We start from the raw sequence: 24,490 nt of genomic DNA on the forward strand, positions 1-24,490 counted from the left end.
GCCTCCTGTCCTGGAGGCAACTTGAAGTTGCCTTGTAAGTTGCCTGATGATTCATACTCAAGTCGTGTCCAAGTTGCCTCCCAAAGTCGTGCTAGAAGTTGTGTTGCCCCTGTGTGAATGGGCTCTTACTAGACTTTTTTTATTTATTTTTACTTGGTAATCCAGCCAATAAGTGTTTTTTTAAAAGAACAAGCTCTCTTGCAGATGTAGTAGTTACAGGGATCAGTCAAACCATTTAACACTGGCAGGGGTATTTGCAATGTTCAGCTTTTACTTTTTGTTATGTAAAGCCTTTATCCTAAAAGGATTTTTTTTTGCTGTAACTGCTTATAAAGAATTAGGTGGAGTTTGGTTTCAGTGGAGTTTGGTTTCAGTTTGCGCACCTTTATCCAGAGTGGAGGCACTCTAATACAGACGTATTATGGGCCAGACAAAACACAGGGGGGGAAAAGCCTAAGGCTACATGCACACTAGACTACCCTGACCGCAGTTGTGGGAAACCGCAAAACGCAGAAAGAACGCAAACCGTGTTTTTGTTTAGATTTTTGGCTTGTTTTGCATTTTCCCATTGTGTGGTTTCACATGAAGCTTTAAAAAGAAAACTAATGCAGCCACCACATCCAAGGATTGCAATATATTACATTTTTGTTTTTGGGTTTAATACCACATTTATAAGGGTGCCTGGGTACACCCTAATCACCCAGTGTGGCACAGATTCCCCCTTCTGCCCAATTCTCATTTGCCTACTGACACCGCATCCATTGCTCTACTGACACTGTCCATGTTTTTATACATTATTAAATGTTTGTTTGCGCTTATTTATAAGAGTGTATGTGTGTGCGTATATATATATATATATATATATATATATATATATATATATATATATATACCGTATAAGCCGACCCGAATACAAGCCGAGGCACCTAATTTTACCACAAAAACTGGGAAAACGTATTGACTCGAGTATAAGCCTAGGGTGTACATCTGCATGCCTCACTGTGCCCATGCCCATGCCTCACTGTGTCCATGACTAGACTGACATTTAACATGGGAGTCTATGGAGGGGGTGCCCGACTTAAAAAAATCGGTGCTCCCCAGTCGTGGGTATCCCAGACAACAATCTTTGCACACTTGTAGAGGAGACATATGGCTACATGTATGCTAAGGTCCGGGTCCAGGGGACCTACAACCGGCTGGTACAGGTCCCCAAAGTCACTGGAGAAATGACCGTTTAACATGAGAGTCTATGGAAGGGGTGCCTGGCTTTGAAAAATCGGTCGTAGGTCCCCCAGACAAAAAACTGCACACTTGTAGAGTACTACATGTGTGCCAAGTTTGGGGTCCAGGGGATCTACGGCCTGCCGGTACCGGGTCCCCAAAGTCTGGGAGATCAGGTGCAAAAAGGTGACTCGAGTATAAGCCATGGGGGGCATTTTTAGCACACAAAAAAAATGTGCTGAAAAACTTGTGTATATACGGTGTTTGTATGTGTGTGTGTGTGTGTATATATATATATATATACACACACACACACACACACACACACACACACACACACTTGTGCTCATAAGAATTTATGATTTCTTGGCCATTTTTCAGAGAATATGAATGATAACACAAAAACTTTTCATTTAATCTCGGTTAGTGTTTGGCTGAAGCCAATGATTATCAATCAACCGTATTTAGTCTTTTTAATCATAATTACAACAGAAACGACTCAAATGACCCTGATCAAAAGTTTACATACCCCAGTTCTTAATACTGTGTATTGCCCCCTTTAACATCAATGACAGTTTGAAGTCCTTTGTGGTATTTGTAGATGAGGCTCTTTATCTTCTCAAATGGTAAAGCTGCCCATTCCTCTTGGCAAAAAGCCTCCAGTTCCTGTAAATTATTGGGCTGTCTTGCATGAACTGCACATTTGAGATCTCCTCAGAGTGACTCAATGATATTGAGGTCAGGAGACTGAGGTGGCCACTCCAGAACCTTCAATTTATTCTGCTGTAGCCAATGACAGGTCGACTTGGCCTTGTGTTTTGGATCATTGTCATGCTGGAATGTCCAAGTATGTCCCATGAGCAGCTTCCTGGCCGATGAATGCAAATGTTCCTCCAGTATTTTTTGATAACATATTGCATTCAGCTTGCCATCAATTTTGACCAAATTTCTGCCTTTGTGCCTTCTGTAGCTCCTTGTTGACCCCTCTCCAAATGTAGCATTTATGGTTGTGGTCAAAAAGCAAAATTTTGGTCTCATCACTCCAAATGACTTTGTGCCAGAAGGTTTGATGCTTGTCTCTGTGCTGTTTGGCATATTGTAAGCTGAGTACTTTGTGGCATTTGCGTAGTAATGTCTTTCTTCTGGCAACTCGACCATGCAGCCCATCTTTCTTCAAGTGCCTCCTTATTGTGCCTCTTGAGATGACCCCACCACATGTTTTCAGAGAGTACTGTGTTTCACCTGAAGTTATTTGTGGGTTTTTCTTTGCATCCCGAGCTGGTGGATGTTCGAGACCTTGCGCTTCTCCACCTTCCGTTTGAGGATGCCCCACAGATGCTCAATAGGGTTAAGGTCTAGAGAAATGCTTGGCCAGTCCATCACCTTTACCCTCAGCTTCTTTAGCAAGGCAGTGGTTGTCTTAGAGATGTTTTTAGGGTTGTTATCATGTTTGAATACTGCCCAGTCTCCGAAGGGAGAGGATCATGCTCTGCTTCAGTATGTCACAGTACATGTTGGCGTTCTCTCAATGAACAGTAGCTCCCCAGTGCCGACAGCACTCATGCAGCCCTACACCATGATACTCCCACCACCATGCTCGACTGTAAGCAAGACACACTTGTCTGTGTACTCCTCGTCTGGTTGCCGCGACACGAGTTTCACACCATCTGAACCAAATAAGTCTCATCAGACCACAGGACATGATTCCAGTAATTCATGTCCTTAGTCTGCTTGTCTTCAGCAAACTGTTTGCCGGCTTTCTTGTGCATTATCTGTAGAAGAGGCTTCCTTCTGGGATTACATTCATGCAGTTTTTTTGTATAATGTGAAAGATGATGTTACGCCAAGTAAATAAATAAAATACCTAACATGCCCTGCTTTAATATTGTGCATGGTCGTGGAATAGCGATTACTTTACTTTAAAATTCTCCATAAGCGTCACTTTAAACGTTTTTACAGGTTACCTGTTTAGAGAGGAGTTCTTGTGTTAGAATTATTGCTCTCGCTCTAACATTTATGGCAATACCTCACATGTAGGGTTTACACACCGTTTACATATGCAGGCGAGACTTGCATATGCGTTCACTTATGCGCACAAGCTCGGAGGGAGGGGTTGCTATTAAAAAAAAAAAAATCTTATTTATTTTACTTGCTATTTTTTACACTGTCCCTTGAATTTTTTTGATCACTTTTATTCCAATTACAATGAATGTAAACATCACTTAAAAGAAGAATGAGGCATGAAAAGGTCCTCTTTATTGAGAGAACTTGGGTCAAAAAGACCCCAGATCACTCATTTTACCTTTAAAAGCAAAAGTTAGATGTTGCTCCAGTCATCCAAGGGCATAGAGCCGAGTGGGGACTATCTTGCCCTCACCCGGCTTCCTGCCCAGGCATCCGACAAGTCCGGTAAGCTCGGAGACAACTGGGTGGGGTGGGGGGGGTGTCACCTCTCCAGCTGCCTCCAAAAGTGATCCGTGGTGAGTCACCCGCCGGGACCACTTTTATCAGACACAAAATTGCATGCAGTACAAAATAATTCCGGGGTTATGGAAGCTAGCTGCTGCCATAACAACAATATTTAACATTAAGGTAATGACGTAAATGTACTGTCGCCAGTCGGCAAGTGGGTTTGTAGTGCTATCTACCATATTGATCGAATTGGCCTTGTGTATTAAAGTGTTAGGCTTGAAACATGGACTTTCACAATATCTCTGAAACTGTGGATAAAATTTCACATGCCTGATTTACAGACTTTACAGTAGATTGATGGACTTCAAGTAATATGTCATCAACGACATGAACTCATGCCACTATGAAGGCCCTTCCCTTTGCATGAATACTCCACCTTTTTTTCTACAGTAGATGTGAGATCCAGCACTGGCACCACTTACATCATTCTAGTCTCATTCTTACAAAGTGGAGGTATGTCGGGTCATAAATATAAACCCACTGGAGCTTATAAATACCAGGACCATTAGACCTGATCCCCTTTTGATTATTGAAATCAAATCTGTTCTGATGAAAATTGAATAATTAGGCTGTGGGCTGCGTAATTGCTTTGGTTTTCACAAATATGTTTTTTTATGCGTAAAAATTTAAATTCAGGGTAACCTTGAGATAAAGCGTAAAAATTCTGAGAAGGAAATGTATCTATTTTTATGGCACATATTCATGAAGTCACTGTACATAACATTGCAGGGCAATCGGCTTTACATCAAATCCTTCCAGCTCAGTTTGACTCCATGGGGGTGACAGGAGCCTCAGTTGTCACACAGACATGTAGCCTGCAGCTGAGAAGATGACTAACTATGAGATTACTAAAATCTGCATCTCACAGCAGAGACATGCGTTCACACGGATTTATCACTGTACATTTCTACATCTGAGCAGTGTGGGGAAGTTTAAAAAAGATAACAAATTAGGATTTATGACCTCTTAAAGCTAAATTCTAGGTGAATAGCTACGTACACAGATGAAATGCATACAAGGCAGCTGTTTACATCGTCAACGTATTTGTATTTCTGTCTATCCAGTCCTGAGATTTATACAACTATAAAAGGAATACAGGGGTGTTTTCTCACAATCTTTAACTTGTTGATTGGACAGTGAAATGCTGGAGCAAACCAATGGGATTATCTTTCCGCTCCCTCTCCTCTTTGCTCCTATCCACATATTCTTTGCCAGTATATTTACATGCAGCATACCTGATTTGGCTCCAATCCCTCTTCCAGTCTAAATGTTGGTGTATAGAAGATTGCAAAAAAATGGTACCGAATCATATTTAGTTGCATTTTGTTTTAAAAATTGATTTAATAATGAACATTTAAGTCCATTAATTAGTGTCTTTTATATCTACCTTATTTCAGCTTTAGCTTTTTATACAATATAAGTCACCTAAATTTAATGTAAAAGCAGTCTTTTTTTTTACATTTTGGATAGAGTGGGGAAAGTTTAGACCCTTGCTCAAGTTTTTATTGCTGTCAGTGGTTCCACCAAGGGGATTCAACCCCTCTGTCCTAGTAACCAAGATAGAAAGTGAGGGGACATAAAAAGTTGTCACCTTAGAAAGAGATGGATCAAAATCCTCCAATTGGCACACCCGTGCAGTTGTGGAGAGGGGGTACACAGTAGTGACAAAAAGATATGGAAGGATACAGAGGTATGCAGGGGGCACAGTGGGGTGTTTTTACATTTTAAGGTGGGGGGGTGCCAGATATAGGATCCGCCCCGGGTGCCAAATGCTCTAGGTACGCCCCTGATACCGCCCATCATTTTTTTTCTTTGTTGCTTCCTTTGTACCATTGGGAAATGTTCTCTTTATTTTCTGTCCCAGAGGCACAAATGGAAGTGAGGGGAATGCTCCTCTTGGATGGTTGTCCCCAAGCCAGACGCCCCCCATTGTAAAGTTCTTCTAATTTTCTCAGGAGAATTTTTTTTTTAGATTTACTCTTGCTTTCTTTTAAATGCGTAAGTACAAATAGAGAGGTAAATCTCTCCAATGGGGATACAAACAGCATTAAAAATAACCCTTCCACACTCTATCCAAACTTATAAAAAATAAATAAAAAAATGTACTTGTGGTAACATATTGCTGTTCAACCCTAAAAAAAAATTCCAGTCTCACTTGATCGCTACCATAACTTAGTAGAGGCCATGTAACACTAGCGTGATTCTAGAATCTGTAAATTATGGCCATTAACAGAATTGCTAAGAATTCACTCGCCTTCACCTAAAGTGATGCTCCTAATATGGACACACAGCGATGTAGTGCATTATTACATTTGAAAGGCTTTGGGACTCTGAAGAAAGCAAACCACAAAAAATGAATGGGGAAAAAAATTGCCGGGAGAAGAGAATGGTCACGTGACCTGTCAAGGACATGAATCTGGCAGTTCTCCAATCACAGATTTCTCTTTCTGGGTGAAGCAACGAGAACTCTGTTTCATAATGCAGGCTCTATGCCATGGCCTCAGTTTTATGAATGGGCTGAAAAATCTAGGCTGCAGAATATTACAAAAAGTAGATGGCAATATCCGTTGTCCATTAAAAATGAGATCTATAGCTGTCCTGCCTATTTAAAATGGAAAAATCCCACATGGATCTGACACACTTCCTATTCGGAGTATGGAGGGTTGTCTTACTTTACTCTTATGATCTGTCTTGATGTTGGATTAGAGAATATAAGCTGGGAACAGTGGTGAGCCAATCACGTGAAAGGGAAATATTATATGCACAACTTTATTATACAGAGAAGACATGCTTTTTGACAGTTTTAGAAAAACCTAGCTGGCAACAGATTTAGCTAGGAATTTTTTTTTGCTACCATTAATTAAAGGTTTGTGTAGGAACTCCATAAATAATATAATTTAGAAAAAAAATCAGGGTGCAGAAAAATGGTAAGTGGTATACAGTATGTCTTCCTTCTCCCTTCTCTTTAATCAGCAAAAGAGCTCACGTTAGTAATGCTTGCTCTCCTCAAGCTAAAAAATTACAGAGACCGATGCTCTAACACAAAGCATAGTTGACCTTCTCGGCAGTGAAGAATGAGGCAGGGACTTTTCTGCTGTGGGGAGTGATTTAAAAAAAAAAGGGAGACCTGAAACACCACTTTACTACACCCTAATTTAATTTTAGTATACATGGCTCTCTTTATTCTCTGCTATGTGTGTCCTTTTAAGCAGATTTTTTTTTTTTTTTTTTTGTGTTCTTTCCTGGAGACACTGCCAATATTCTTTATTGAGAAGTTTTGCCCTATATTCTTCCATTATCAACTGTATTTTTATTTTTATTTTTCCATTACGGTCCCACTGACCAAGACAGAGAGGGTTCATCTCCTCAACAGGGTCAAACTTGACAGCAGTGGTAACTCTTCCCTACTCCCCATTTAAATTGAAAAACAAAATGTTGGTTCTAGATATACTTGAAATTATTAGTTAAATATGCTTAACAGTCAAGGTTGCAAGAAAAAACTGATTACTCTTATGTGTTGTTTTTTTTATTCTTTTCATCTTGACTGTGAACAATGTTGTATGCTCCTGTGTGATAATATTTTAATCCTTCTAATTCAGGACGCTGGAAGCCAGCAGATTGGCTTCTTGTTAGGAAGCTGTGGAGTTACGGTGGCCTTGACTAGTGATGCCTGTCATAAAGGATTGCCCAAGAGTCCTACTGGGGAAATACCACAATTTAAAGGTGAGCAACTGTACATGACTGGGTGACCCATGCAGTATAGGGGAACAAAACAGGAAGCGCCACCTAAGTGCAATATGTTAATCACAATTTATTGAGTTTAAAAGGAAATGCACTTACAAACATGTATAAAAAACGGGCTTAACTGTGTGCTGTAAACGCAGTGCGGCCCGGTCTCGGGTGCATCCAGGCTCACGGGTAGGCAAGAGAGTGTAGAAATTCATCCTGTTGTAATCAGGAAGCCAGCCAGAACCAGCGTGGAACTCAGACGATGACGTCACAGGAAGCGGAACCAGAGAGAGCATCGGGGGAAGGATAGTATGAGGCAAACCACTGAGAATCTAGGCTACGCGCTCGGAGCCTTCTGCTCCTTCTAAAGGCCTAACACAGTACTGCAGCTTTTGTGCTATTTATGTGCTGTGACTGTCAATCAAGCACACAAAATAGAGGCAGTAAACAGAAGAAAAAAGAAATATGCTAAGATACCAAGACCCAAGGAGAAGGAAAATCGGATAAAAGGGAAAATAGCAATGGGAAAAGAAAAATGAATAAAGAAACTAAAAATATTATATAAACAATATAAAAAGGTCTTAAAGCGGATCAACCCGCTAAAATAGGAACAATCATAAAAACAATATCTCCACCAGGTGATACACATCAATAAATGCGTGCTAGTGTATACTATAAGAATACACTTAAATATATGTGCATATACATTAAGTAAAATAAATTCTCATATGAATGTTAAGACTAATTAAAACTAATTACACCTAATTGAAATTGATCACATATCCACAATTTTGCACTGATATTCCACATAAACTAAGACGATACAGTGGATATTGTGTATTTACTATGTGCATTTAGACATATGTACACTAATATATTTATGTATTGTATATAGGCAGTATAAGTGAATGTAACACTGTATCCTGTATACAAATGGGTGTAAGCAATAAAAGTGGGTATGGCACAGTATGTGATTCACAGGAGAGTGTGAATTTCAATTTCCTCATTTAACCCTCCGGGTACTAAAGTCCCCAGGGAATATATCCAGAAGGATTCCTGCTGGCAAAGTCATTTATAACGTTCGGAAAGTATCTGGACTAGATGCCAGTACCCACACTTTTAAACCTGAAGTGGATTTCTTATGGTGACAGAAAGTGTCTCGGGACACTATGATGGCCCTGTCCTTTCTCGATAAATCTTCTGTGCTCACCAAAGCGTGCCCTCAAGGCCCTGATGGTCCTACCTACATAGAAAAGCCCACAAGGGTAAGGCAATATACAACGTAATCAGTGGAACAGTTGTAAAAGTCCTTAAACGTGTACATTTTACCTTTAATTACAAATGACTTTTGGCCATGTTGAACAAATTGGCATGTCAAGCAAGAAGATTTCCTGCACTGAAACATACCATGGAGAGCCATGCAGTATAAGCTACCTTTATAGCTAGGTCAACAAGATGCTGTGCACATTTTTTTTAGCTGTCTGCCTCATTAAAAAAAAACTGTATTAACATATGTTGCCTGGATGGCAAGTAAAATATATAAATATAACAATATTTCAGCCAGTGCCTGCTGTTTAACACAACAAACACAAATTAATTTATGATTCTCTAAAATGTAATGGTATTGTCAATTTATAAATATATATATATATATATATATATATATATATATATTTCTTGTACCCATTCTACGTGCCTCCTATGGAACACCCACAACCAATCAAGAAACTATACAATACGATATAGCTGCTGTTTTATTTTATTTTTGACCGTCAAACGTTCAAGTCTATATCTTTCTGTTAATATTCCTTTTCCTTATTATCTGTCATGAACAGCCACTTTTTTTGTTTTTAATCCTTGACATGTCACATGACTGTTTTCTTCTCCTGGCTATTCTTATTCCCCTTTTTCCTTTCTCTCTCTCACTTTCCCTCCTTTCCTCTTTCTCTCTTTCTCTCCTTCCCACTTTCTCTCTCCTTTTTTTTTTTTTTTTTCTTTTCTTCTTTCCTTCTTTCTTTCTTTTCTTTTTATACATGCTAATTCTTTCTTGTTTCCATCTCTGCCATCTCTGCCTATCTGTCTACAGCAGCCGTTCTCAGTCTTTTTGCACCAAAGGAATCCTCAACATAAATTTCAGGACTCAAGGAGACCTTTCTGAAACCAATTAGTGGGAAGCATCCTTTTACATTGGTGGCTACGTGGAAGAATGACCCCCACCCCCCACTTTACAGTGGTGGTCAGGATGCCACCCTTAAAATGATATATATCATTGGTGACGCGCTACTGGCTCTGCAAATTGGCTTTGACCCCAGAACTTTGCCAGCACCATAACATAGGAGATTAATTAGCTACAGCTCAAGCTAACCACTAGAGGAACCATAGGGTTCCACAGAACCCTGACTGAGAATAACTGATCTATACATACAATATTTGGTCAAGTTTGTGTAGACTAATAAGAATCACAACTAAATAAGTTTCATGACCATCCTGTTCCAAAACCATGGGCATTTATATGGAGTGTGAGGGGTTAGCCCGGCAGCAGGTGTGTGTGACCCCCTGGAAGGGTTCAGCACACAAAAACACTAGGCACAGCAGACAGTGGTAGGAGGAAAACAAAAAGGTGCGGTTTTATTTGAACTAAATACAAATAAAAATATGACCGAAAACAAAAGAGATACAAAAATAAATCCTGGTCAACTTGACCTGCTTGCTATAAACGTTGGTGTCCCTAACTAACAACTGGGTACAGCCTTGTGCTTCCCCAGTCCCTGACTCCCTGCTGTTTAAATCTCTAAGCAAAAGCCACACAGGCTTGGTCTCACCGCACAGAGATCACACTCCCCAGTCTAATCACACAGATCTGGTTCCAGGTTGGAGCATCTCTCTCTGCATGCTGGGAGTTTTTGTAGAGGACCTAATGAGCCCACCTAATTCAGCTGGGCCCATCAAGTCTTCCAGCAGGACTCCCAGCACTCCCCCTAGAGGCAATAACTGGCATAAAGCCTGCACCTAGGGGATATATACACTGCATCCTGGATGCAACCAGGGAATTTAACCTGCCTGCTGCCACAGGAGTTCTGCCCTCTCTGTGACTATAACAGAGTTCACTCACCTGGAAAGGGTTTTGTAATTTAGCTGTGAAAATGTGTGAGCATTCAAGCAAAAGAAAATTTTTAGGTAAGGTATTTTATGTTGGAGAAGAAGACCTGCCTCACAATTTGACAGTCCCATGAGTATCTCGGTCATGCTGGAACTAAAAGGCCTTCCCCAAACTGTTGCCACAAGGATGGAAGTGCTTGGTTATCTAAAATGTTGCGGTATCCACACCATGTTTTCTAGTGTATTGTACATATGTATGTGTAGTGTAGTGTACATGTATGTGTATTTGTCAATTTATGTACAATAAATATTGTTCTTCTCTGTTTCCTTTTATGTATCTACCCATCCATGTTTCTTTCTATCCATATTTAAGTCATGTATTCTCCTGTCTTTTCATCTATCAGGCTATCCAAATAGCTGTTTATTTTTCCCTGACTTTGAGTCCTGTGCGATTTGGCCATAGATATAATTTTAAATGCACACAAAGGCTGCGAGTTTTGGTTTGGAAGTGACATAAATGTTCTGATAGTACAATGATGCATTTTGTTTAATAATGTATGTCCTTAACAAACAATGTTGAAGCTATCATCTTAGTGATAGCTGACAAGAATATGTTTTACAGCCAAATAATGAACAGAATAAAAATAAAAAGGCTGCACATTTCTTTGTTAGGTTGGCCGAAGCTGCTCTGGTTTGTCACAGAATCGAAACATCTGTCCAAACCCCCTCGTGATTGGTTTCCACATATCAAAGATGCAAATAATGATACTGCCTACATAGAGGTGGGTACAGTTTATTTTTTCCAGCATTTTTTTTAAAGCGCAAACAGAAGTAGTTGGATAGTGTACCCAAAGCCAAACCCTTTCTTTTTAGTTTTGGATAAAGTAGGGAAGGCTTAGAACCCCTTTCAGGTTTTATTGCTGTCTGTGTTCTACTAGGGAGCTTTACCCGCTCTATTATCATTGCCACTGCAATTAAAAGTGATGGGAAACCCACATTTTTGAGTTGTCACTGAAACAGAAACCTTGGAGTTGCTCTTGATTTTTGTTGGGTCTTTGGTACAGAAAGACAATGCAAATCTCCCCAATGGGATACATGCATGCCAAAAAAAAAAAAACATATACAGGAGTATAGATTTTATTGTATCCAAAATTAAAACAAATGTTTTGGCTTTAGGTACTCTTTAATGATTATTAAAACATATGCACACATCAAATGAATAACTACTTGTAGGTAATTTAATGATCTCGATTTCAAATTCTAACTCTAGCTTCTTCATCAATTCTTTCTTATTCATTACAAGAATTGGGTTTCTCTAGTTTCCAGTATATGCCAAAGTAAGAATGTAGGTTTACTTTTTAATCTTAACTTTTTAACCTTGTTTAGTAAAGTAAAGAGATCATATGGTAACTGTTGACCACAAGCCATTCTTAGGGATTGATCATTGTATTCTCGCTGGTGATGTGCTGCAGGTCGATGCTGGGAGGGAGCACTGGTCCTAGCTGTGGTCATGGGGATTTTGGTTACATAACTGAATTTCAGCCATAGCTTTATGTTTGTATTATAAACTACCAAAACATATAAAATATATCTTCTTCTTTAGTACAAAACTTGTAAAGATGGTAGCGTACTGGGAGTGACGGTGACCAGAATTGCACTTCTCACACATTGCCAAGCACTCACACAAGCTTGTGGCTACACCGAAGGTAAGATGTAATTTCTCAGCATGTAAATGTTGGAGTCCAAGTCCAGCCAAACACTTTTATTTGTTAGGTTAGAATAAGGAAGGTTAAAAACTTTGTTTTAAATTTTATTTGTGCAGTTTTAAAAAGAATAAACAAGCATGAATACATGTAAAGTGCCTTGAAAAAGTATTCATAGTCCTTGACATTTTCCACATTTTGTAATGTTACAACCAAAAACTTATCTGTATTTTATTGGGATTTTATGAGACCAACACAAAGTGGCACATAATTGTGAAGTGGAAGAAAAATTACTAATGGTTTTCATTTTTTTTTTACAAATATGTGAAAAGTGTGGCGTGCATTTGTATTCAGCCCCCTAAGTCAATACTTTGTAGAACCACCTTTCACTGCAATTACAGCTGCAAGTCTTTTTGGGGATGTCTCTACCAGCTTTGCACATCTAGAGTGAATTTTTTCCCCATTCTTTTTGCAAAATAGCTCAAGCTCTGTCAGATTGGATGGAGAGCGTCTGTGAACAGCAATTTTCAAGTCTTGCCACAGAGTCTCAGTTGGATTTAACTCTGGACTTTGACTGCGCCATTCTAACACATGAATATGCTTTGATCTAAACAGTTCAGTTCTAGCTCTGGCTGTATATTTAGGGTCGTTGTCCTGCTGGAAGGTGAACCCCCCACCCCAGTCTCAAGTCTTTTGCAGACTCTAACAGGTTTTCTTCTAAGATTGCATTGTATTTGGCTCCATCCATCTTCCCATCAACTCTGACCAGCTTCCTTGTCCCTGCTGAAGAAAAGCATCCCCACAACTTGATGCTGCCACCACCATGTTTCACAGTGGGGATAGTGTGTGTTCAGAGTGATGTGCAGTGTTACTTTTCCACCACACATAGCGTTTTGCTTTTAGGCCAAAAAGTTCAATATTGGTCTCATCTGACCAGAATATCTTCTTCCACATGTTTGCTGTGTCCCCCACATGGCTTCTCGCAAACTGCAAACAGGACTTCCTATGACTTTCTTTCAACAATGGCTTTCTTCTTGCCCCTCTTCCATAAAGGCCCATCCTGTCAGTTTAGGTGGATGGCCATGCCTTGGTATGTTTTGAAGTTGTGCCATACTCTTTCCATTTTCAGATGATGGATTGAACAGTGCTTCGTGAGATGTTCAAAGCTTGGGATATTTTTTTATACCCTAACCCTGATTTAAACTTCTCCACAACTTTTTTCCTGACCTGTCTGTTGTGTTCCTTGGCCTTCGTGATGCTGTTTGTTTACTAAGGTTCTCCAAAAAATTCTGAGGGCTTCACAGAACAGCTGTATTTACACTGAGATTAAATCACACACAGGTGGACTCTATTTACTAATTAGGTGACTATTTACTGAATTGGTTCCACTTTCTGATACCCCTCAATTTAGTTAGGGGTATCAGAGTAAAGGGGGCTGAATTCAAATGCATGTCACACTTTTCAGATATTTTTTTGTAAAAAAAAATTGAAAACCATTTATAATTTTCCACTTCACAATTATGTGCCACTTTGTGTTGTTCTATCACATAAAATCCCAATAAAATACATTTATGTTTTTGGTTGTAACATGACAAAATGCGGAAAATTTCAAGGGCTATGAATTCTATTTTCAAGGCACTGTAGGTACATAGAAAATTAAAACAGGCATAAAAACATTTCAACATTGTAAACATTTAATGGAATGTGATACATAGAAGACCAAAATGAATATACTTTACAGACAATGACATACTGTAGGTGGGCATCAGAAGTTGTAGTATAAAGTGTAAAGCAAAACTATAGCTGTCCTCAATGTAGATTGTTTGCTTCACACTATTTTCCATAATATGTCTCTGTGCCAGTTAAAGAAAAAGCAGCGTGAACCAGTTTGAGGTGTAAAGGTTTTATTTGCTTCACGAGTCGGAATATAAGATAAGGGTTTAGGAAAAATGGGATGACGAAAGCCCAAGGGATTCCAAAGAAAAGAGAGAAGAACAGAGGAAAAGGGGACAGTGTAGATTTGGCAGATATTGGTGTTCCTGAGTTGTTGGCGAGGGCCAGAGACACTCCCTCGCTGTGGGGGATGAGCATCATTTGATCATCAGCTTCTCACGCATAAAACACAGAATTAACACATAATGGCTCTGTAAAAAATGGAAGGTAAGATTTCTGTATGGCAGGGTTTGAGGTCCGGTCAGTAGGGCAGATGAATGTGGAATGTATCCAATAAAGCCATGTTTGCCAGATTGATTTGGATTTATTTTTAACTGCTGCAGACAGTTAGATTTTCCATGCACTGGATGTCATTTACCCTAGCAAACCAATGGGCCAAGGTAGGGAGCGAAGCATTTTTCCATGTAAACAGAATACAGTCTTTGCATGCATTAAGGTGAACCAGTAAGGATCTTTTGTACCTTGGGTTTGAAGGAAGTGTTAAGGCCCATACACACGATCTGACTTTTTGACAAAAAATGTATGACGGACCTGTTTTAGCGGACAATCCGACCGTATGTACGCTCTATCAGACAAACTTTATCGCTTTTTCATCGGACAAATGTTCGCTGTGAGAACAGACAAACTTTCCGGTAACAAATGTCCTACATCGGCTAATCCGATTGTGTGTACACAAGTCCATCGGACTAAAGTCCAAAGTACAAACACGCATGCTCAGAACCAATGCTAAAGATCAGACAACAATAGCAGAAGTTGCTCAAAGGGTGGCGGTAAAGAGCAGAAAAAACACTTAGTACGTCTATTACGTCACTATGTTTGTGTTTGTTGGCTGAAAAAGTCCTGCCGTGTGTAATGCATACCAAGTTCACGGACAACTCCCTTCGGAGCAAAATCCACGGGAAAAGTCAGTTGGAAGTCCGATTGTGTGTATGAGGCTTAAGATGTAATAGACGTGTTGTAGGTTTAAGGCCTGTGTTCACAAGCTTATGAATTTTTAATAACTTGTGACCAAAACTGCAATATTTTGTGACAATCCGAAAATATGTTCAGAAGGGTTCCTCTGGCATTGGTGCACCTTCATTACTATTTGTAGTGACTGGCAAAATACAAGAGAACCAAGGGCATCTTGTATCACCTTGTCATACGTTTATAGTACCTTTTAGTCATAGAGACTCGTTGCGAAAAAAAATTATAATATTGGCAATCTGTGCAGATGAAAAGGTAGCGTTACAGTGTGCAGGGAGGCAAGCACAGCAGCCAGATGCCTTAAAGCATTTATTACCTCCAACACTTCATTATCCTGATATGTGCCTGCTATACCATGTACTTGTATGAGGAAGTATTCTGTTCTCTTTGTATTGCTTTCCTTCATGTGAAATCCCTGCCATTGCTTTCCTATTCAAAACTGACCACACTAAGCCGGATAGCACACCATGGTCAGTTCTCCAGCTAGGCTGAGAACTTCATTCTCTCTCCTCTTGTCCTGACACGGCCCCACCGCACAGCCATTCATTGGGAAGCTCAGTGTGCTGCCACTTTTCCTCCCCTATGCTTTTTATGCAGCTGAGAACAGAGGGAATATGATCACTTATAAAAAAAAAAGGCAAAAAAGGTATTCATAATGTGTTTTTAAATTTATACACGAATGTTTGCCTTTAATTTTTATTTTAAACAGAATGGGTTGTTTTACAAGGTGATCATTTACAATCACTTTAAATTGAAAGATTTCCGCATAAGAATTGTTAGCAGATTTCTTTAAGGGAGTTGAGAGATCTGCATGAAAGTTGCAGATTACTGTAGAGAGTGAAGACAAATGGTTAAGCTGATGAGTCTACAGGCAGAGATCTGTCTGTCCTGATTCAGTGCTTGGGGGTTCAGGTATTCGCCAGCTGGTGGAAGAAATAAAATGGCAAGCCCAAAAAATGTCTTGCCCACCGTAAAAAATAAATAAATCATATCTGTGTGAATGGGGTAGGGGTGACTGATAATGGGTGACACTGGGGAAGGGAAAGTTGAGGTTCTCCAATATCAGGAGATGGTTAGGAAACATAGTGACAGATAATGGAAGATTGTGAAGAGCTGCCAACAATGACTCTCCAGGGTGCACAAGATTGAGGGAAATGTCATGTTCTGTTCAATGGCTGCACAGAATTTGGTATTTTGGTTTCAAGCCGAGTCAGTGATTTGAGTTAGACGAGTGGCTGAATGGTAGAGGAGTGATTCAGGAAAACTGATTCCCCTCTAGACTTATTGTCTCTAATACACGGAAAACATCCAACCCACATAAATTTGATTAACGTCCCTTTTTACACTTGTGTGACCTGAAAGTCGTGCAATTTTTCAGCAATTGCAATTCATGCAATTTTGCCATGACTTGAAGCAATGCCTGTATAATGTTGAGCTCTCTGGACTTCAAGTCGCCTCAAAGTCGGACCAAAGTATTGCAGAGACTACTTTGAATTTACACAGATATGAATGGTTCTCATTGAAAATCATGAAGTACGTCTTGTCATGCGACTTTGGAGTCCCAAGTCGCAGGACAAGTTGCACATGTGTAAAAGGGGCCTAAGGCTACACTGAGCAATTTGAGAAAGTGCTGGGGCTACGAGACTGGTTGTGTTTATAAACAACCGAATGGATCTTTGAGGCTGGAACTGGTTACCCAAATTAAATCAAATTTCCCATTCAAATGGACACATTTTGAAATTTCATACCTGTGCACAGTAATCATGACCATTTTCATCTGCATCACAGAACTTGAGTCTGTGCCGTGGGAACGAACGGGCTCAGGTGAGTAAAACAGGGGAGGGGGGGGCCTGGGCTGTTCAGTGTCAGAAGTTTCTTTACCTTAATGCATAGGATGCATTAAGGTGAAAAAACACAAGGGTTTACAACCCGTTTAATATATAGTGTGTCGACCCTTTGTACTAGTTCTCCCAGATACACTTGTACATGATTAAAGAATTTGCAGGTATATGGTACAGTGCATGATTAAACAATTATACCAAACAGTCATTATTCATATGAGATTTGAGTGCATTACGCTTTCATCCTATACATTTTGCATCACATAAAAAATAGTAATAACGAGTGGGTTGAAAATAGCGCCTAGTGTAATGTTTTAAACATAGCTGCCCCTTTAAGAAAGTGTAAACACCGAACCGTATAAAAAATCAAATGTAAAGGTGTTGGCGCTAAAAACATCAAGGTGAATAATACAAATTGGGTGTGGACAGTATTAAGAAAAACAAGTAGTGATGAAAAAGCAAATACATATATAAGTCTAAAGTGACAATCCCAACACCATAAATAAATGTGGATCTTCTGGTTTGATGTTCCTTCAAAAAGCTTCACCACGAGTGCTCATGAGGTAGATGGCAATTCACCAAAGGTGTCTGACCACTTTTTACAGTAGGTTAAAATGTGCTTAGATGAAACAGTCCAGAGGAATCCTAGGTAGGTATCTCTCCGCTGTGTAACCCCCTCCATATGACGTCTGAGTATAAGTGAACAGACTCCACAAAGGACACACAAAAATCTCTTATGGTGTAGTAAGTTTTAATATTTTTTTTTTTAAAAGATAACAAAAGATTTTGCACCGACATGTGACTGTGCTATGCCCAGCACTAAGGTGTCTACAGCATGTGTGGGTGGATATGTCAGAAATGCGTCGGCGTGCGATTAACGCATCGTTCTGGTTATGCCAAAAGAATGTCACATAGAGGACCCAGAAGTGACGAGTCCGCGCTTCTACGTACGTTTCACTGTACTGGCATCAGGAACATTGTCACTTTGGACTGTATATATTTATTTGCTTTTTCATCACTACTTGTTTTTCCTAATACTGTTCACACTGAATGTTTATTATTCACCTTAATGTTTTTAGCGCCAACACCTGTACATTTGATTTTTTACACAAAATTTACTTTTAAAAAACACACTACATTTGCTATCTGCTTTTGGGATGTTCTTTACATTAAACCCGCTGCAGGTCGCAGACACAGCTCAATTTGAATGCAGTGCAGAAAACGCCTACAGAACATGGGTTTCCCACACCATGTCCCAGTGTGAGCCGTTACTAAATAAAACAGATTCAGCTGTGGAGGAGGCAACAAGCTGGTGGAGAAAAATTCATGCTCTGCTAACAAGTTAAGGTTTTAAAATAGCTTACACAATGGAAAGACTGGGGTTATCTTACTGGATCAACAAGGTCTACCACAGGCAGAAATTTCAAGGAAGAGACAGGTGTTTTCAGATGTGCTGTCCAAGCTCCTATGCAGAAGTACAAAGGAACATACAACAATGTAGACCCCCCAAAAAAATAGAAGTGGTAAGCCAAGGAAACGTGGTGCAACCGCTAAAAGACTCATCATGCTGACTTCCCTTTACAATAAGATGTCCAGTACCACTAACAGAAACTGGTGGGAATTTGATGGAACTACCAGGAGAAGTCTGGTCAAAAGTGGCTTTCATGGAAGACTCCATGGAAAACTGTCATACCTCTGATGTACAAATGAACCTTAATGACTTGTCTTTGCAAAAAATAACTGGGGTGCAGAAAAACGGCAGCAGGTGCTCTGGACTAATTTTAAATATTTGACTCTAACCAAAAGCAGTTTGTTGGCTAAAGACCTGGAGAGCATAAAAGGATGAGTGTCTGCAGGCAACAGTGAAGTATAGTGGAGGATCCTTACAGGCCTGAGGTTGCATTTCTGCACATGGAGTTGGGTATTTGGTCAGGGTTTATAGTCTCCCTATTGCTAAAAAGCTCTAGCAGATGTTTATTATTCATGCATTGCCATCAGGACAGCATCTGATTGATCCCAAATTAATTTGGCAGCAGGGAAATATTGCAGACAAAATCAAAAAGAACCATCTTTACAAACAAGGAGCCCTGAAAAGAGATGGTATGGCCCCTACAGAGCCCTGGTCTCAGCATCTTTGAGTCTGTCTAGGATTACAAAAAAGCAACTGGTGTAAACAGTTGATTCCAATGGTTAATAAAGCAGATGTTGTTCACATGCATTTAGAATGCATAAGCATACACCCCAGTGTGAACAAATCTGTTGCTTATAATAGTGCTTTTTTCGCATTCACCAGCTTTTTTAAATGAACGTTTATTTTTTTCTTACCTTGTCTAGCGGAAACCATTGTGAATGTGCTGGATTTCAAGAAAGATGTGGGATTGTGGCATGGAATTCTTACGGTAAGACATCAATGTTTTCATGTTTATTACCTATAGCTTTGTTATGAAGTGCCTGGGATACTAAAGTTCAGTGTTCGAGGAACATTTAATAAACAAAGGTTAAAGGAACCCTGTAGTGAGAGAACTACACTACTGCTGTTTCTGACCATTGCTTCTGGAAGTTCAGTTGACTGATGGTCTGTGTCTTCAGTATTAAATATACCTAACCTACAATAAGCATGCAGATTAGAAACACCACCACCACTACCATCTGCTTAGTTGGGCAGCAACACTCTGCTCCTTGGTTTCCACCTCTCCAGGCTCTCATGAGCACGGTCTATGTCGGCATAGTCAGCCCTCATAGACTTTTGTATAGGACTGTATTCCAAGGGTTTCTGGTCACGGAGAACAGCCTTATCCAAGTCTACAGCAGTTTACTGTGCAAACATGGACAGAACTAAAGTCCAGCCTGGGCAAAAGGAAAACATGGCATGGGATACTGCTATCCTACTGAGGTAATTAAGCAGCTGGGACTTAGATGTGGGCGGGAAGATCAGTGCAGGAAAGCTGGGGAGGGTGAGTTAGCATAGTCATCATCAGGTATATCTGTATACCTGTAAAGTAATTGCAGGCAACAATAAAGTCAGTCTAAAAATTGCTAATGCTCTCCAGCAAACATTGCAACTGGGCCATAGTTATAAAAATCCGCTAAATTTACCTCATTCTGTGTAATCCATTGGAGACTGACTTCAACATGTGTCTGCTTCCTGAAGCATGTTCTACATAATTACCTCTCTGTGTGTGATGTTTCACCAATCAGATTCTGTTTATTGGCAGTGAGAACCATCTGCATCAGTCTTCTGTATATAAAAGATAGCAAGGAGTCTAGTTGATGCATTTGGGAATAATATTCTGTATTATTAACTCGAGCAAAACTTTCTTTTAAGTCACCAGAATTCTGGCACACAATAGCAATGTTTGGATGAAAAAATAAGGCCCTGAGCGGGAAGTATTCATTTTTAATTTTATCTTTAAAGAAGATCCTTCTCCAAGCAGATTTTGTATCGAATGTAGCTATATAATATACTGTAACTTCGGTGTGACTTTCAGAAAACGACCATCCTTTCAGTGAAAAAATACATATGATGATGTCCCTCAGTTTTTAACTGTCTAGTACACGTACATTCCATCACTTTGCATGGCTCCTCTTCAGCATTTGTTTTCTAATTGGGCCAATCAAGGGGATAAAATCTCCTCCCCCCCATGGTAGCTCTCCCTGCTTAGATCTTGTACAACTTGTGCTGTCAACATAATGTATTATAAATATTAACATAGACGTTACCTGCTTGCCCGTTGAAAGGAATTTAGGTACAATTATAGCAAAATTATAGTTACATAGTAAGGTTGAATAAAGACACCAGCCCATCCAGTTCAACCTGTTTGGGTGTGTGTGTGTATTTATGTTTCTATCACTTTTCATATCCCTGTAATGTGTTCAGTAATATGCCCATTTAAAAGTTTGTTTTAAATTAGTGACCGTACCCGCCTAAACCACAGATTGTGGAAGGAAGTTCCACATCCTTCCTGCTCTAACAATAAAGAACCCCTTATTCAGACTAAGGTTGAACGCTTCTCGTCCAACTTCATTAAGTGGCTACATGTCTTCTTGAGTGACCTGATACAGACTAGTTTTCTCCCTTTTTCTAGAATCACCTTTAATATATTTGTAGCTTTCTATAATATCCCCCGTCTCTTCTCCAGCGAAAATGTTTACTGTCTGTAGTTGTTCCTCATAACTGAGATCATCCAGACCCCTTATTAGTTTTGTTGCCCATCTCTGGACTCTCTCCAGTTCCTGCACATCTATCCTGAGGACTGGTAACAAGAACTGGACTTCATACTCAAGATGCAGCTGGATCAGAATTTTGTAAAATGGTAGAATTATAGTCTTATCTTTTGAGTAAATACCATTTTTAATGCAGTCAAATATTCTGATTGCCTTTCTTGCTGCGGCTTACCATTGCATGCTATTGCCGAATCTGTCATCAATTTGGACGCCCAGATATTTTCCACCCTCAATTCCTCCAGAAGTTCTTCCCCTAGTGTGTAGTTGCATTCATATTATGTGCTCCAAAGTGATTACTCTACATTTCCCTACATTGAGCCTCATTTGTTATTTGTTTACCCACCCTGCTGTTTCACCCTATCGAGGTCTTCCTGTAAAGTTGCTATATCCTGTTGTGAAGTTATTGCCCTGCTTAGCTTTGTATAATCAGCAAAGCACTGAGATTAAACGATTTATCCCGACTTCTATATCATTTATGGACAAGTTAAACAGGATTGGTTCCAAGACTCCAGATCAGAAGACATCCCATTTATAACTCCAGATCAGAAGATACACCATTTATCACCACCCTTAGTACATGCCCCCATAACCAGTTTTCTGGTATACTATTCCTCCTACTGATAGGGGCCAGATCAGAAGACATCCCATTTATAACTCCAGATCAGAAGATACACCATTTATCACCACCCTTAGTACATGCCCCCATAACCAGTTTTCTATCCAGGTACATACACTATTGTCAATACCAGCAGATCTCAATTTATGGATTAAGCTTTTATTGGATACCGTGTTAAATACTTAAAATGTGTCATTTCAAGCAAAACAAAACTGCAAAATGGACTTTGTCGTAAATTTTGTCTAGCAAATATTCCTATACAAAAGTTATAACATAAATTATGTTGTAATTAATATTATTTGTAGTGTTGAATCCATTCAGTGTCCTGGAAAATGGAATCATGGAGGGGTCAAGGGATTAATACAATGGATCAAAATGCAAGGAGACAGTGGCAATTAACCTTTAAATCATCGTTGTAAAGGAGTTCTAAAAAGAATTGTTTAGGTGTCTGGGTATACTAGAAGTGGCCTATAATTGGTGTCCAACTTTAATGTTCAGTATAAAGTTATAATAGGGTACCTAGAGATGGAGAATAATGGCTGTGTATCTTAGAGTGATGTTGTTGTACTTGCAGCAGTATACAGCATAATTAAAGATCGTTCTTCGGTATCTCCAGCAGGACACCAGAAAAGGCTGTGCAGATGTTAACAGGCTGTACTGTGCGGTTTCCTGTGTACTGCACACCGTGGTCATCTCACAAGATGAGTCCTCCACCGAGGGCCATTTGTTGTATGGGTAATTTAGCTTCTAGCAGCAGGGGATTGCTTTGAAAATAGAATCATAACCCACCTGCTGTACGTAGGCACTTCCTCTTCATCTAGGATCTTTTACAAACATATAACTTGGACAATAATCCTCCATTTCAGTCACATCACTGTTTGTTCTTGTTCTTGTGGTGGTTTGACAACAGCTGTCCATTTGTTAGAATAAGTAGTGATGCATGGGATGATTACTTCACTATGCTGTACACCTGCCATTATCCTCATACAAAGCCCACTCTGTGTTGCCTTGTTTGTCTGAGACCATTTTCCACTTCACTCCACCTGGGTGCCTCATATTTTCATGAGAGGGATCTTTGTTCCCAAATAACAATGACCAGCAAATGCATAGTTTCACTAGGTATTGTTGAAAGGACTATATAGTCCTATCACTTTTTTTATATGCAGAGATGAGTGTGATGTAAATATTCTGATCAGTATTTTATAAAGCATTAAGAGTATGTTCATGGGGAGATCCAGCTGGATAACTGCCATGCTGATGCAGTGTATTGTACTGCTCCCCATTCACACCTGAGACCTTGTAACACTAATGAGTCGCATGACACTGGGGGGAAAAATTGCTAATTAGGCCCAATTTGGACATTTTCACTTAGGGGTGTACTCACTTTTGTTGCTAGCAGATTAGACATTAATGGCTGTGTGTCAAGTTATTTTTAGGGGACAGCAAATGTACACTGTTATACAAGCTGTACACTACTGTCACTACTTTACATTGTAGCAAAGTGTAATTTATTCAGTGTTGTCGCATGAAAATATATACAGTGAAACCTTGGATTGCGAATAACTTCAATGTGGATCAAATTTTTTTTGTTTCCATTGACCTCTATGGGGAAATTCGCTTTTATATGCGAGTGCTTTGGATTACAAGCATTCTCCTGGGATTATGCTCGTAATCCAAGGTTCCACTGTAATAAAATATTTTCAAAAATGTGAGGGGTGTACTTTGTACATTAGGGTAGCCATACTTGCTCATAATAAATTCAGGTCTTGCTTTCTGCTTTGCACTGCATCACAATAGTTGTGCTTTGTTGCCCCATCTCACAATGACCGCTGAAACAATGCACTTCCTGTGTGGCTGGTATTTGATCCCACCAGCTGCTAAAGAACAAGTTTAAGTTTGTTTAGCTTCGTCACCCCATGCAGTTACTTACCGCCTCTGACAGCTGAAACCTCTCCTGCTATAATAAATATCCCCAAAAAAGATATAAAAAAAGTTTTTTTTCTTCAGTTTAGGCCAATACGTATTCTTCTACCTGTTTTTGGTAAAAAAAATCACAATAAGCGTTTATCGATTGGTTTGTGCAAAATTTATCGTGTTTACAAAAGAGGGGATAGTTTTATGGCATTTTAATTAATAATACATTTTTTACTACTAATGGCGACGATCAGCGTTTTTATGTGACTGCGACATTATAGCGGACACATTGGACAATTTTGACACATTTTTGGCAACCATTGTCATTTTCACAGCGAAAAATGCACTGATTACTGTGAAAATGACAATTGCCGTTTAGCAATTAACCACTAGGGGGCACTGAAGGGGCTATGTGTGACCTCATATGTTTTCTAGCTGTAGGGGGGCGGGGCAGGGCTGGACGTCAATAAGACACCACATCTCTTCTCCAGGCTGGAAATCGTCAGATTGTGAAAAAAAATTCACTGATCTCATGCTTACTATACGCAATCACAGCTTTGTTTACTTCCGGGAACCCGGGCGTGACGTCATCACATCACGCCCGGGCCTCCGACGGTTATAGAGATGACTGGTGACCACCTGGTCACCAGTCATCTCTATGCTTGCCATCCGGCGCTGGACGATTCTTTCTCCGGGTCCCCGATGGCACGGGAGAGCCCGGAGAAGCACCGGATGGCGGCGGAAGGGGGGGG

General features: G+C 39.8%; 1 protein-coding gene across 7 annotated transcripts in view; it reads left to right on the forward strand.

The window, feature by feature from the left end:
- The window catches only part of DIP2C (disco interacting protein 2 homolog C), a 612,079-nt gene that overhangs the window by 399,786 nt on the left and 187,803 nt on the right, over window positions 1–24,490 (forward strand). For all 7 annotated transcript variants that reach the window (XM_040352676.1, XM_040352677.1, XM_040352682.1 and 4 more), the window contains 4 exons: window positions 7,293–7,416; window positions 11,194–11,303; window positions 12,125–12,227; window positions 19,319–19,383. In XM_040352676.1, coding sequence (XP_040208610.1) covers window positions 7,293–7,416; window positions 11,194–11,303; window positions 12,125–12,227; window positions 19,319–19,383 — 402 coding nt within the window. The remainder of the gene's footprint in view (window positions 1–7,292; window positions 7,417–11,193; window positions 11,304–12,124; window positions 12,228–19,318; window positions 19,384–24,490) is intronic.

The sequence above is a fragment of the Rana temporaria genome, chromosome 5 (genome assembly GCF_905171775.1).
Source record: "Rana temporaria chromosome 5, aRanTem1.1, whole genome shotgun sequence".
NCBI classification, from domain to species: domain Eukaryota; kingdom Metazoa; phylum Chordata; class Amphibia; order Anura; family Ranidae; genus Rana; species Rana temporaria.